This window comes from Eubalaena glacialis, chromosome 12 (genome assembly GCF_028564815.1).
Source record: "Eubalaena glacialis isolate mEubGla1 chromosome 12, mEubGla1.1.hap2.+ XY, whole genome shotgun sequence".
NCBI classification, from domain to species: domain Eukaryota; kingdom Metazoa; phylum Chordata; class Mammalia; order Artiodactyla; family Balaenidae; genus Eubalaena; species Eubalaena glacialis.
The window spans coordinates 33,718,216-33,732,937 of NC_083727.1; the positions used below are offsets into that span (position 1 = coordinate 33,718,216).

Genomic DNA, 14,722 nt, shown 5'->3' on the forward strand with positions numbered 1-14,722 from the left:
ATTTCTATGAATGTGGCACCTCCTCCTGCAATTCATCCCCAAACAGGAAATGGGATGGAGTTAGAAAGGCAGATGGAGGAGAAAGGATGAGAGTAGGGATGTTGGTGGATCCCAGTTTGGAAAGAAGACAGCAGCATGCGTCCTGTGTGCCCACGAGTGGTAGGAAAGTAGTGGGGAGAATTATTAGACCTGAGGGGAAAGGTAATCAGGAGGACAGGAAACAGGAAGAGGTCAGCAGAAATGCATTTGGATGAATTACTCAGAACAGGTTGGCCCTACCATATGTGCACTACCCAAAACACAGTCACACACACACACACACACACACACTCATTCAAGCATTCAAGGCTCTTGGTACTATAAGTAAGCTTGTTAGAACTTTGGTTCTAATCAAAGCTAGAGGTGGAAAGTGGGGAGAAGAGAAAAAAAGTTAAAACAAATTTTAAAAACTGGAACATAATTGACATATAACACTGGGTAAGTTTAAAGTCTACTTGACTGAGATTCTGTGTCCAAGCCCTCACAGCTCCTACATATAAAGAATTTGATCTCAAAGTAGAAATTAAACTGAGATAAAAATATAAAGTTATAATTCCCGTCTATCTGAGTCTGAGATGCATTCTTGTTATATAATAAAAGTAGGGGATTTATGGTCACGTAAGATTAGAAAATGATGAGTTAAACAAATTGAAGAGATTTTTTTCACTCCAGGACTGGTCAGAACCTTTCACATGCTAATAGATGCTTCCCAAATGTAAGTGATCATAGAACTCTATTCCAAGAACATCTATAGCTTGGAAAACACGGCTTCAGTTTTTCAATGCTGATTTTGTGTAGATGATGTGCATAACTGATTACACCAATCACTCACAGAATAGTTTTGATTACAAGATTTTCAGTACAACCCGTATCTCCTTCCTTCCCTGACCCTTATTCTCCCTCACACCCTGGTCTACTTCAGCCTGCACATCCCCAAAAATGTTTCTCCTAATATTTTGGATCCATCTAATGGGCTTCTTAGCTCCTACAAACACAGAGAAATGATAGACTTTAAATATTCCTGTAAAACCCTAATCTGTATTCTGGCTAGAAAAATATAATATCACATCTTCCATATAATAATGGATTAAGGTTATTTTTGACTGAAAAACTTAAATTAGAGGTAAGATATGCCATTTGATGCATGTTTCTCTCTTCTTTTTGATCAGATTAATAAAGGTTTTAGACAGGAAATCATCCTTTCTGTCAGGTATTTCTTTCCTAGGTGAATTTTATTATTCAGACCAGAATGTTCTCCAGAATATGTTCAAATATTCTCACCCACATTAAAAATGTGAGCTGCTTGAGGGCAAGGATGGTAGGATACATCTGTTTATTGCCTATGTCTAGCCCCATGCACAGCACATGGTAGTTGCTAAACAAATGTTTCTTAAATAAAATGTAGGATTTTAAATTGTAGATGGTTCAGAAACCATTGTCTAACGTATACAGAAAATACATATCATGGAGCAAAGCAGTATAAATACATCAGAGACTAAGCCCACCTAGATAAATGGATTTAATGGCCTTGTATGACAGAGCAGCTGTCATTTTCCAGTTGCTAAAAAAAAAGGTTGCCTGTAGTGAGCCAGAGGGATTAGGCATTTGATGTAAATCTGTCTTGGCAATGATATGTTCTCCTATTACAGTAAGTAATATGCATGTGTCCTCCTTTTTTTTAAAAAAACACAATCAAAGACTTCTAGTTTCTCAACTGCAAATAAAGCCTCCTTATTTTAGTTCTGTTCCTCCATTACTAATTTCCAGATGCTGCCATACTCACAAAGAGTACTTGCTGCCGCTAGGAGCTGTCACTGGCACTGTGTCCACAGACTGCTAGCTGCTGGCTAAATTCTCTCTGGGTGATTGGATCTTGCTTCATTAACTTTATGCAGCCTGGTTGAAATAGGGTTGATGGCTGCCAAGGGGATAGGAAAGGATAGGCAGAAATAGCCCTCTGTGGTGTTAGCCTTGGTGATGCTGGGTGAAAGCAGGTTACTTTCTCTGCCTCTCCCCCTACCTTGACCCCCACCCACCCCCTAGTGACGGCAACAAAAGGGACTATTTTCAGTGCTACACCCAGAAGATGCTGTTGTGTTTGTCAATGACATTATGGGAGAATTTTGTACCATTTTCAGTGAGACTGAAATACGGAAGAACCTTTTCCTCCAAAAGATTTTAGGAGGAAAAATAATCACACAAATTACATAAAATAATATCCCTGGCTCCACTGCAAAACAACCTAGTAAAATCAACGGGAATTAAAATACTGGCTTAGAAGTAATTAGATGAGAATATAAATCATGATAATAAATTACATTTTGTTTCGATTTTCAAATATATTTAAGGTAAATTATGGACCACTTCCTGAACTATGAACTACACATTTAAGCTACATTTTAAGGACAAAAAGCTAATTATGAAAAATAAATGTTGCCAACGTAGACAGTAAGATAAATCTTAAAGTGCATGACTTTCCACTTGAACAATACTTTCTAGAAAGATTGCAGGTTAATGCTTAACCTTTAAGATTAAAACATTAATCAAACACTCTCTGAGTGAATGGAGATTTATAGAGCAATTTCTAGAGAATAAATAAACTATAAAAATATACTGCATTTGTTTGACAAGTGTGGTGAGAAACTTTATTTCACCTGAGTGTGGCGGCTTTTCTGGGGTAGTGCGAAGGATGATAATGCCTGTGGTTTTATAACTTCCAAGGTGGAAATCACATTGAAAGACAGTGTTGTATGTGCTTACCTCTCACAGTGTGGTCCTGTGTACCCGACAGGGCATTCATCACAGATCAAGCCAAGACTTCGGTCCAAATGGCACGTCGGGCTAAAGCTATGTTGAAGTCATTGGGGAACAACGGGGACAAGGAAGAAGCATATACACAAAGTCATTAGCAGCATATTTTCATTTCTCTTCTTTCAGTGTTGCTGTGACAAAAGGGTACAGGCTGGTCATTCTCATCTCACAGACGGAGAGTAGGATCTGGCCAATCCAGGATAAAATGACATTGCTTATTTCTGCAGACGTGAACACAGTCCAATGGAAAACAGTATCCCTGTGACATGCTATTAACTGATTTTTGACTGTTCTGGGTCCCTGATCATCAGTAATATGTGGGACTGTATAGCTGCTCTTGAGGGATTCCCTGGGCCTGGCAAAATACAGTCTCACATACTTTCTCTCTAGCCAAATCCTGATGAATTTGAAGCAACCCAGAGAAACCTGTTAGAGATTTTGGAAAACTCAGTATGTGGTAGTGGAAGCTGTGGTAGTGGTGGTGGTGGTGGTGATGGGGTTCCTCTGTCCAGTACTTCTGTCACGGGCGTGGGGGTGTGTGTGTGTGCAGGCTGCTGCCCCTGTGTACTCAGGGTTACACTGTTTACACAGACAGAACCCTCAGAAAAGCTTTCAGATGAGATCAAGCATGCATATTCTGCCTAAATTTATAATAAAACGAAACAAACCAAAACAACCTTGCCATTTCATATCTTCTGGCATGTTCCAAAGTTTACCTCTCTCTTTGTACATATTTCCATCCTGGGTCTGAAGTCACGGAGTTGAACACCAAGTCAGGAGCTAGCAGAGTAATTACGTGCTAGCTTTAGCTGTCATCAACCTGTTCGACTCTGGCCATACTTCTTTGCCTCGTGAGAGACACCCTTCATGCATGGACCGTTACCTCAGAAGTGACACAATGGCTCTCTGAAGAGCCATCCACTGTTCTGAATTCTGTGAGTTCTGCTCCTCTGCCGTTTTCAAAGGAAAGGCCCCCAATTACTCTTTCTCCCACTATGTTTTCCCTAAACAGATTTATTTTCTATTATATATGACAGGACAATTCAGTAGAGGTTTGCTTGATGGCTAAATGAATTAAAGAGAGAACAACAAATTAAGCACTGAGCTCATTTTGTTCCTGACACTTGTATGACTTTGGAATACTTTCTTAACTTTTGTGCAGATCCGATCATGCGTACTATAATATCCCTTTGGCTTAACTTATAGTTAACTTAACAAATAATAGTTAACTTAACAAATAGTTAACTTAACTTAACTTAACTTAACTTAACTTAATAGTTAACTTAACAAATAATATCCCTTTGGCTTAACTCATAGTAGTCCTGTAAATAGTTAATAATTCTTTTACTTATTTATTTTTAACTGAAGTACAGTTGATTTATAAGATTGTGTTAGTTTCGGGTGCACAGCAAGTGATTCCGTTTTTTATATATACATATATATATATATATTTTTTTAAATTATTTTCCACGATAGGTTATTACAAGATATTGAATAGAGTTTCCTGTGTTATTTAGTAAATCCTTGTTGCTTACCTATTTTATGTATAGTAGTTTGTATCTGTTCATCCCGTATTCCTAATTTATCCCTCTCCCACTCCATTTCCCCTTCGGTAACCGTAAGTTTGTTTTCTATGTCTGTGAGTCTGTTTCTGTTCTGTATATCAGCGATCTCCACCCTTTTTGGCACCAGGGACCAATTTCGTGGAAGACAATTTTTCTATGGGCCGGTGGCGGAGGGGATAGTTCAGGCGGTAATACGAGCGATGGGGAGCGGCAGATGAAGCTTCGCTCGCTGCTCACCTCCTGCTGTGTGGCCTGGTCCCTAACAGGCCGTGGACCACTACCGGTACATGGCCCGGGTGTTGGGGACCTCTACTGTATACAGATTCATTTGTATTATTTTTTGGATTCCACATATAAGTGATATCATACATTATTTGTCTTTCTCTGTCTGACTTACTTCACTTAGTATGATATTCTCTAGGTCCATTCATGTTCTTGCAAATGACATTATTTTATTCTTTTTGTGGCTGAGTAATATTCCATTTATATATATACCACATCTTCTTAAACAGTCTTCTATTGATGGGCACTTGGGTTGTTTCTATGTCTTGGCTATTGTAAACAGTGCTGCTATGAACATTGGGGTGCACATATCTTTTCAAATTAAGAGCTTTCATCTTTTCTGGATATATGCCCAAGAGTGGGATTGCTGGATCACATGGTAGCTCTATTTTTAGTGTTGTAAGGAACCTCCATACTGTTTTCCATAGTGGATGCACCAATTTAGATTCCCACCAACAGTGTACCCTCTCCAGCATTTATTATTTGTACACTTTTTGATGATAGCCATTCTGACCAGTGTGAGGTGATACCTCATTGTGGTTTTGATTTACATAACTCTAACAGTTAGCGATGTTGAGCCTCTTTTCATGTGCCTATTGACCATCTGTATGTCTTCTTTGGAGAAATGTCTATTTAGGTCTTCTGCCCATTTTTTGATTGGGTTATTTGTTTTTAAAGATTTAATAATTTTTATTTTTTGATAGTAGCAAGCTATTAGAACCAAGTAGTTCTATCATTTAAAAAATGTCAACTCAGTGGAACATTTAAATGAATCTGTTGAGGGAAGTGGGGAAAAGCCTGGTCTGGCGTATCTTGAGTTTACAAATCTTACTCAGATAAAAGATTTCACGTTAAGGGGTTCTGGTGGCTGCCACAAGCAGCAGAAGCAAGTTACACCCAGCCTATGGTCTGTGAGAGGGGACCCATCTTTCAGAGAGCAGCCTGTGGCTTGACACCCATGACCCAAAGGGAGCTCGCCAAGGGTGATTTTCTTGGCAGGAGTATGATTGCACTGAAGAGAAGAGGCACACGTAAAAATGGAAAGAAACAATTGTTTTTTCCTCCTCATGCTGTGATTTGCTATTGTTTTCAGACATAAACGGAGGACTGGATTTTGACAAACCTCTGGAATGCACGTACGTTTTCTTTTAAAACTGGCATTCTTTAACTACCTCATCATCTACAGAGAAAGTGACTCAACTAGAAGCCCTAGGTTTCCCACCCATGTGGGACTACAATGATTGAAAGAAAACCATACCAAGTGTTTATTGATCCTAAATTAGTTTACCATAAGTCACGTCAAAGGTTCTTGATAAGACTTCTGACACTTTAAAACTATTTATAAAATAGATTTCAAATTCTTAAATATACTCGTGCCTCAGTTAAGGCTGACAGAAGTAAAATAAAACACACTCACTGACAGAAATCAATGCTTTTTCAGAAAAAAATTAAGCAATAACAATATATCAGATTTGACTAGCTCTTTACATTTTTAGAGTGCTTTTATGAATAATTCTATCACGTTTTCACAAAATCCTATGAGCTGGTTGGGGCGGGCATAATTTTTCTTGCTCAAAGTCATATGCTAATTTCCAGGAGAATTTAGCACGGGATCCAAAACTTTGGATTTCTAACTTGATGCTCTCTTTTCCCTATAACCATCCAGTATTCAGAATTAAGTGAATTTAAACTTCTAGTAATATAACTATTTGACATGATGAGTCTAAATAAAAGCTCCTCATAAAATATATTTGTATTTGTGCTTCAATACTCCTTAAACAACATAAACTGAGGGTTCATTCCCTTACTGCTGTAACTGCAGTTATAAGTATGGAGAAGATGGTATTCAGCTACAAACATAAAATTAGAATGAGAAATAAACATGTACAACAAAAAATGTCTATAGAATTTGGATTGGCAAATGCAGCAACTTGACACTGATTTTGGCAAATACATGAAGCTAACTGTTCTGTGATAGAAAGAGGGAACTGTAAGATCTTTGTTGACTTCAAGTGATTCCAAGATTATGTCATCTAACTCTAGTTGGCTCGCTCTACACCAGCAGAGGCAATATTCGGCTTCCTGGATTATCCACTCCATGCCACAGAAGACACAAGAGATCAAGAAGAGCAGGCTTTTTCCACAAACAGGGGGAGGAAGAGAAGCTATTGCTGGAATAAACAGTAAGGATCTAAACATAGAAACAGTCTTTTTAAATGGCTGAATGTAAATTTTTATATTTATAATAATCCATTTATAAGTAAGTGTATATATGTACATACAAATGAATATGTATGTGAGCATATGTGTATGTATTTAGGTATGTGAATGTATAAATACAGATACAATTAGCTTTGTTCCAGAATGCATTTAATCTTACCTATCAAAATATGTACATTAAGATAAAATGATGCAATATGATTAAAGAGAAAAAAACTAAAAAATAAGATAAAATCAGGGGTAAAGAGTGCAGAATGCGTATTGTAAAAAATGAGTATATATGTGTATATGTATATATTGTACAATATGTTCATTGGATAGTGGCAGAGCAACATATGGCTTTGAACTTTCTCACAGCCAGTGCAAGAGGGAACTGAATTGCCTCTTGGTTTCTGTGATGTGACAGGAAATAATGAATTTTTTCATCACTGGCATAAATTTTCCATCATTAGGGGTTAGACAATCAGGACATGGTCTACGTTTGCATATAAAATAGGAGAGCAGGACTGCTTTTAACTAATTGTTACCTGGAACACTTGGGTAGGGGAAGACAGACCAGAAGGGATAAGATGATGCAAAGTGTCAGTGAGTGAGGAAGCTAGGGCTAAGATGGTGTGACTGTCCACGAATAACTGCTGAAGGAGCAGAGGACTGAGAGAAAGAGGAGAAAAATGAAGGGCAAACTCATCTTACTTCATGACTGTGGTTTGGGTCACACGAATTTTTGAAATTTCTCCATAAGTTTTTTCTTCTTTCAGTTCAATGATATCTGTTCTCTTTATTCTCAGGAGGCCCATTTAGCAAACATATTTCTTTAATTATCTCTAAATAATGTGAAATCTGATGTAATGTCCATAATTGGATTTTGTAATTAGAATTGGGTTATTTTCTGTGTTTCTCTAAACATGAGCTTCTCATTTAGCAAAATAGGAATATGATCTGAGTAAAGCCTTCATGCTGATAAATTATGAAAGCAAATACTTAGCATAGTGCCACAATAAATTAAGTAATTAAACCTGCAGTTTTTCATCCTGTCTAGCTCCTTACATCTGAGTTAGCATAGCTGTTGCCAAACACTAGAGTCATTTTTACAATGGACATTCATAGTTTGTCTAACATTAAGTTCTATTAAATTTTTTTTTTTTTTTGCTTCTCTTCAATGTCTCTGTAATTGTTTCTATTTCTATAGTGCCATTGGAGGAAGCACAGAGAGGTGAATCAGAATATACGGGTTCTAATATTGGTTCTGCCACAAGCTAGCTGTATGATCACGATCCAGGCACTTAATTTCCCTGGAGTTTAGTTTTCCCTCTGGTATATGGGACTAGTAAGATACACGATAATCACCTGTGTGTACGTAAAACTGTATGTGGGAAAGTACTCTAAAATACCTAGCACACTCTAAAATTTCTAAATAAAGTTGTTGAAATGAACATGTCCTTAAATTTAAATTTTGTCTTAGAATATTTATATTTCTCTGTTATAAGTACTAATTTTAACAACAATTCAATGTGGCCCCTTGAGTGAGTCCAAAAGTCAGCTCTAGAAGTGGTCCATCCTTTCAAAAATTTAACGTTTAGCATTTCTGATGTGCACAAAGAAGTAGTATTCACAATGATATTAGTAGACAGAACTTATTAAGAACCTACTCTCTGTTCAGCTTTGTGCCAAGATTATCTCCAATTTTATTACATAACTGATGAAAATCTACAATGATTTCAATAATATTATTTATTCAAACACATCCTAAGTGTTCAAGGGCAGACAATCATGTGCCTCTTTCATATCATATTTAATCTATAAGCTGTGTGATGCCAGAAATTAATTAATATAAACATTTGAAATATTTACATTTTTATTTGCTTCTCTAGAAATAAATTTCACTACCTAGTTACAATCTATAGCTAGAATATATACATCACCAAGATGAGATGGCTAAGCAAACAGTGGACACTGTAAATAGTTGATGAAGTGATATATATATATAATTTAAATATTATATGCTTGTCTGTATTCATACATCATAATAATTATACTGATCTATCTCTATCTCCCTACACATTTGATTGATTTTGCAATATTATCTAAGAAATTTGGAGCCAAAATGCTTATGATCTATAAGATTTATGACTGGGGATTAAATAGATAAATCACCAAGGCAAAACTATCACTAAGCCTTACAATTCTAGATGAAGGTTGCAGCAACCTTTAGTTCAATTTTTTTTTTCTGAATAACTTATGAACATTCAAATCCCATCTTCTGAATAATATGTAACTAGTCAAGTTATTCCTCAGAGTTTCTAACTCAGATTATAAGTGTAATGACTTTTTAAAAACTTTTTTAAAAGGGGAGTTTCTCTAAGTCATTAAGTGTCCCCATTATTTAGTGAATAAAAAAATTCAGGTTATTAGATTAAAATGAATTTTTCTCATCACTATTGTGCAGCTAAACTATGTTAATTTTTGAAGTTGTTTTAAATTTAAAAGACCTAATACCTCTGAAAACAAATTTTTGAACAAAGTGGATCATCACTGTTCCCTCTTTCTACTTATAAAAATGCCACTTTTTTATTGACGTATAGTTGATTTACAATATTGTTAGTTTCAGGTGTACAGCACAGTGATTCAGGTTTTTTACAGATTATATTCCATTATAGGTTATTACAAGATACTGGGTATAATTCCCGGTAAAAATGTCATATTTAAAGCTGGCATTTAAAATTGGGTTTTGCCCTCTATTGCCAATTCTACTTCTAAGGTTAAAATTATTACTTAATAATTTAATAATTATTTAATGTAAATGAAAGCACCTGAAATTAAGAATCTTTAAATATTTGGTGTAACTTACATTGCTATTATTGAGTTGTCTTTATTTTAAAGAAGCGAGATCTGCATAATATACCGAACTGTAATACAATACTTAAGAACATTTTATCACTGGACACTGGGACCTCAATCCTTTTTAGCACTGACGGATGGTATTTTAATGCTTGCTGACTTTCTCCTTTCAGGAACACAATTAGAATCCATTTTAAAGTAGAGGCACAGTAAACAGAGAAGAATGGGTCATGAATGCCTATAATTACCCAAGCAAAGTTCTCTCCCTAATGGCTCTTCTGCATTTATAGTAATGTTGGTCTAATTTGAGGATAAATTCATAAGGTCTACATATTCACTAAATTACATAATTCTGCAAATGTATTAGGCTAGGATTCCCATGGTACTATGAGTAGTCAGCTGTGCTGAATTGACAGCTGTGCTAATGCCATTGACATTTTGGCTGAGAAGGAGTGCAATGCAGATGAGTGGCCAGATGCTATCCCTTTGTTTTCCTCACCTCAGTGAAAGTTTTGTATATGTTGGATGGTTCTGGAGAATTCCATTCAGCTACGTGAGTGAGTAGGTTCTCCACTGCTTGATCTGACCCTTCACAAGTACACCAGAGAGCAAGGTTTGTGTCATGTTATGACCAACATATTCATTATTTTCCAGATTTCCTTTTGCCTTCTTCCTCTTCTCTGACATCCCTGGTTACCAAAGGATCTTCAGTTTTGTAACCACCCAGGCTCATGCCCTAAATTCTGAAGATGTTCTGATCACTAATATATAGTTACCCCATTTCCCATTTAAGTCTCTTAATGCTATCACTTAAAATGCAGTGTGTTTTTTAAAGAAGCCCTCAATGTAAAACTGTAGAGGAATGGAAAGCACATTGGACTTTAAACTTAAAATTCCAACTCTGATACTTTAATATTTTATGACTCTGAGCAAATTACTTAATAATGGTCAGTCCTTATATTAGGCTCACCATGTTCAATCATTGTTTTAGCTGCTTTGTGTATTTTAATTTATGTAATTCTCACAAGAACCCTATGAGAGGGTCCTATTATCACAACTAATGACAAGAGAATTGAGGCACAGAGAGTTTAAGTAACTTTCCCAGAGTCACACAGCTAGAAAGTATGAAACTCAGCATTTAAATCAAGGAATTCTCTGAGAATTGGCACGATAATGCTCTTTTCCCACTCAGAAACTCTTTTCTTAATCTATAAAATAACAGTAATAATACCCACTTATTGAATAGTTTTTGAAGGTAAAATAATGCCAAATATAGTGCTTGAGCCTATGTCTAGAATGTAGTAGGCTGCTTTCATTAAATCTTAGTTCTTTCTCTTCTTTTCCAGTGACTAAGATGGAAAATTCTGAGGGAGGAAGGTTGTCAGGAAAGAGGACAAGGATTTCATGTGAGATGAAGTGTAGGAAGCATAGTTCCTATGAGGACTTTTAAATTTAATGACAGAATTATTCTCAAAGTCTTTAGCTTGTAGTATTTATGGACTCTAGTAACAAAAGACCATTTCCATTAGGAATATCTTGGGTAAGGCCTCAGAGTATGACCAACTTGATAACACCTTCACATTAAAAAATTGTAACTGACAGATTTCATTAAAAATCATTAAAAACTTTTGCTCTGCAAGCATTAATACAGCATTTAGAAACAGGTAGAAAGTACATAAAATAATATGAATTTTATTAAGCACTAAGCTTGCCTTTAAGAAAAATTTTTACAATTTCTTTGATTTAAAACTATAGTTATTTATAATTTTTACTAGTAAAAAGTGTTGATTATTGTTCAACATAATATGCCCCATTAAAATAAAAAACATTTTTGGTTTCAGGGTCTTGCTTACATATTTGCTTAAGGGATGGCTGCTCTAAGGGGAAAGTGAATTAGAGCAGCTGAAATACAGTGTTCCCCTAAAAGGTAAAAGGAAGAGCAGACAAAATATATACTTTTAAAAGTCTGGTACAGAAAGAGAAAAACAAGTATCATATAATATCCCTTATATGTGGAATCTAGAAAAATGGTACAGATGAATTTATTCGCAAAGGAGAAACAGAGTCACAGATGTAGAGAACAAACTTATCGTTACCAAGGGGGGAAGGGGGGGGTGATGAATTGGGAGATTGGGATTGACATATATACACTACCATGTATAAAATAGATAACTAATGAGAACCTACTGTATAGCACAGGGAACTCGACTCAGTGTTCTGTGGTGACCTAAATGGGAAGGAAATCTAAAAAAGAGTAGACATATGTATATGTATGACTGATTCACTTTGCTGTACAGCAGGAAACTAATACAGCATTGTAAAGCAACTATATTCCAATAAAAATTGATAAAACAAAGCAAAACAAAACAAAAACAAACAAAAATCAAAATCTGTTACAAAAGGTTATTATTTTAGGTGAACAAACAGAAAATTTAAAAAGACAGAAAGAAACCTGGATGACTAGAAAAATTGTATGAAGTTTGCATTAAACTTTTTCAAGATGTAGTTTATGTAAAATAAGATGCAAATTATCACCCATATTTCAATATTCATATAATTTATCATATAATACCATTATAACTATTTCAATAAGATAAACATATATATATACATAATATGATATATGATAATATGATAAACCCTGCGCTAAGGGACAGAACTGGTGCTTAAAGGTCAACTAACTGATTTCTTATTTTACCTTTTTGAGGGGTTTATGACATGCCTAAGAGTTACAAATATTGTGTGACTGGGACCCAAATGAGCAGCATTTATATTAGTAGTCTTTTTATTACAGTATGAAGATGTGTGTGTGTGTGTGTGTGTGCAAGTGCTTGCCTGTGGGCACATGTCTACGTTTGTATAATATGTCTTCTGTTCTTTGGAGTTGGTTTAGAAAATCTATTTGAGCTCTGTCTCCTACATATTAAATCCCCCAAACTAGAGCTAAAATACTAAAAATTCTGCAGAATAAATAGCCATAACTTTAAATGTTTTATGTTTAGAAAAACTCACAGTAACTTCTTGAGAAATTCATGCATAAATTTATTATTTTTTTATTAGTGACAACAGAAAGGGTAAATTCTATATCAAAAATGCACGTGCAGAACTGGATCCCCAGCTCATGAGAGAGATTAAGTTTGTTACTCACTTATTGGATGGGATATTGAGTGGACAGGCACAGGGCTGACAGTCATCAGAGGTTCCTTTAGTAGCATCACCATAGAAACCAGGAAGACATTTATTGCAATACAGGCCACCAGTGTGATCCTTACAGTTCTGAGGAAGAAATGCACATCAGAGTTTATTATTTCGGTCTCAAGCAACAACATGTGACCAAAAATAGATCTACAGAATCATTAGTCTATTCCCTGCCAGAAAGAATAATTTTCCACATTAAATGGTCAATTTTACAGCTAGGAAAGAGCACTGAAAGTTAATTTAATATCTAGCTTATAAACTACACACTAGTTTCAGCATATGCATACTTACAAAAAGATGACTGAAATTCATTATAAACTTTTTTCATTATGCAAATAGTATTTCCTTTTTTTCTTTGTTTTTTTTTTAAGGAAATACAAGTGATTGTGAGTGTATGTATGTGTGTATAGTTATAGAGTCTTAATAATATATGTTTAATGGAAATTGTACCTGATTTAGGTAAAAATCAATTGTTCAGCTTAAAACTGCTGATTTAATGAGAACTATGGCTAATCCTACAAATCCTCTGACACTATGGCCTTTTACATCAGAGATTAATTTGGACCTCAGTAGGCTCTGATGATGTGGACAATGCACTAATGTATGACAGCTGCGAGGGCCTTGCTTCACTCATAATTTAAAAATGAGAATATTGAAAAATTTAAAAATGTATACCAATAAATAATAAAACCACAAGGCACATAACAATTTCCCTCACACACTGTTATTTTTTATTTTTTTATTTTTTTTTAACATCTTTATTAGAATATAATTGCTTTACAATGGTGTGTAAGTTTCTGCTTTATAACAAAGTGAATCAGTTATACATATACATATGTCCCTATATCTCTTCCCTCTTGCATCTCCTTCCCTCCCACCCTCCCTATCCCACCCCTCTAGGTGGTCACAAAGCACTGAGCTGATCTCCCTGTGCTATGCGGTTGCTTCCCACTAGCTATCTATTTTACGTTTGGTAGTGTATATATGTCCATGCCACTCTCCCACTTTTTCCCAGCTTACCCTTCCCCCTCCCCATATCCTCAAGTCCATACTCTAGTAGGTCTGCATCTTTATTCCCATCTTGCCCCTAGGTTCTTCTGACCATTTTCTTTTTTTTTTTTAGATTCCATATATATGTGTTAGCATATGGTATTTGTTTTTCTCTTTCTGACTTACTTCACTCTGTATGACAGTCTCTAACTCCATCCACCTCACTACAAATAACTCAGTTTCGTTCCTTTTAATGGCTGAGTAATATTCCATTGTATATATGTGCCACATCTTCTTTATCCATTCATCTGTCGATGGACACTTAGGTTGCTTCCATGTCCTGGCTATTGTAAATAGAGCTGCAATGAACATTTTGGTACATGACTCTTTTTGAATTATGGTTTTCTCAGGGTATATGCCCAGTAGTGGGATTGCTGGGTAGCATGGTAGTTCTATTTTTAGTTTTTTAAGGAACCTCCATACTGTTCTCCATAGTGGCTGTATCAATTTACATTCCCACCAACAGTGCAAGAGTGTTCCCTTTTCTCCACACCCTCTCCAGCATTTATTGTTTCTAGATTTTTTGATGATGGCCATTCTGACCGGTGTGAGATGATATCTCATTGTAGGTTTTTTTTTTTTTAAGGTTTTATTTATTTTTTTTAATTTTTTTTATTTTTTATTTTTTTGGCTGTGCCACACGGCATGCGGGATCCTAGCTCCCCGACCAGGGATTGAACCCGCGCCCCCTGCAGTGGGAGCGCAGCGTCTTAACCACT

General features: G+C 35.7%; 1 protein-coding gene across 1 annotated transcript in view; it reads right to left on the reverse strand.

Moving 5' to 3' along the window:
• LAMA2 (laminin subunit alpha 2) overlaps positions 1-14,722 on the reverse strand; it is a 627,718-nt gene that overhangs the window by 229,541 nt on the left and 383,455 nt on the right. The window contains exons 17-18 of the mRNA XM_061207556.1: positions 12,904-13,031; positions 2,800-2,886 (exon numbers count right to left, since the gene is read on the reverse strand). Of these exons, the coding sequence (XP_061063539.1) occupies positions 2,800-2,886; positions 12,904-13,031 (215 nt within the window). The remainder of the gene's footprint in view (positions 1-2,799; positions 2,887-12,903; positions 13,032-14,722) is intronic.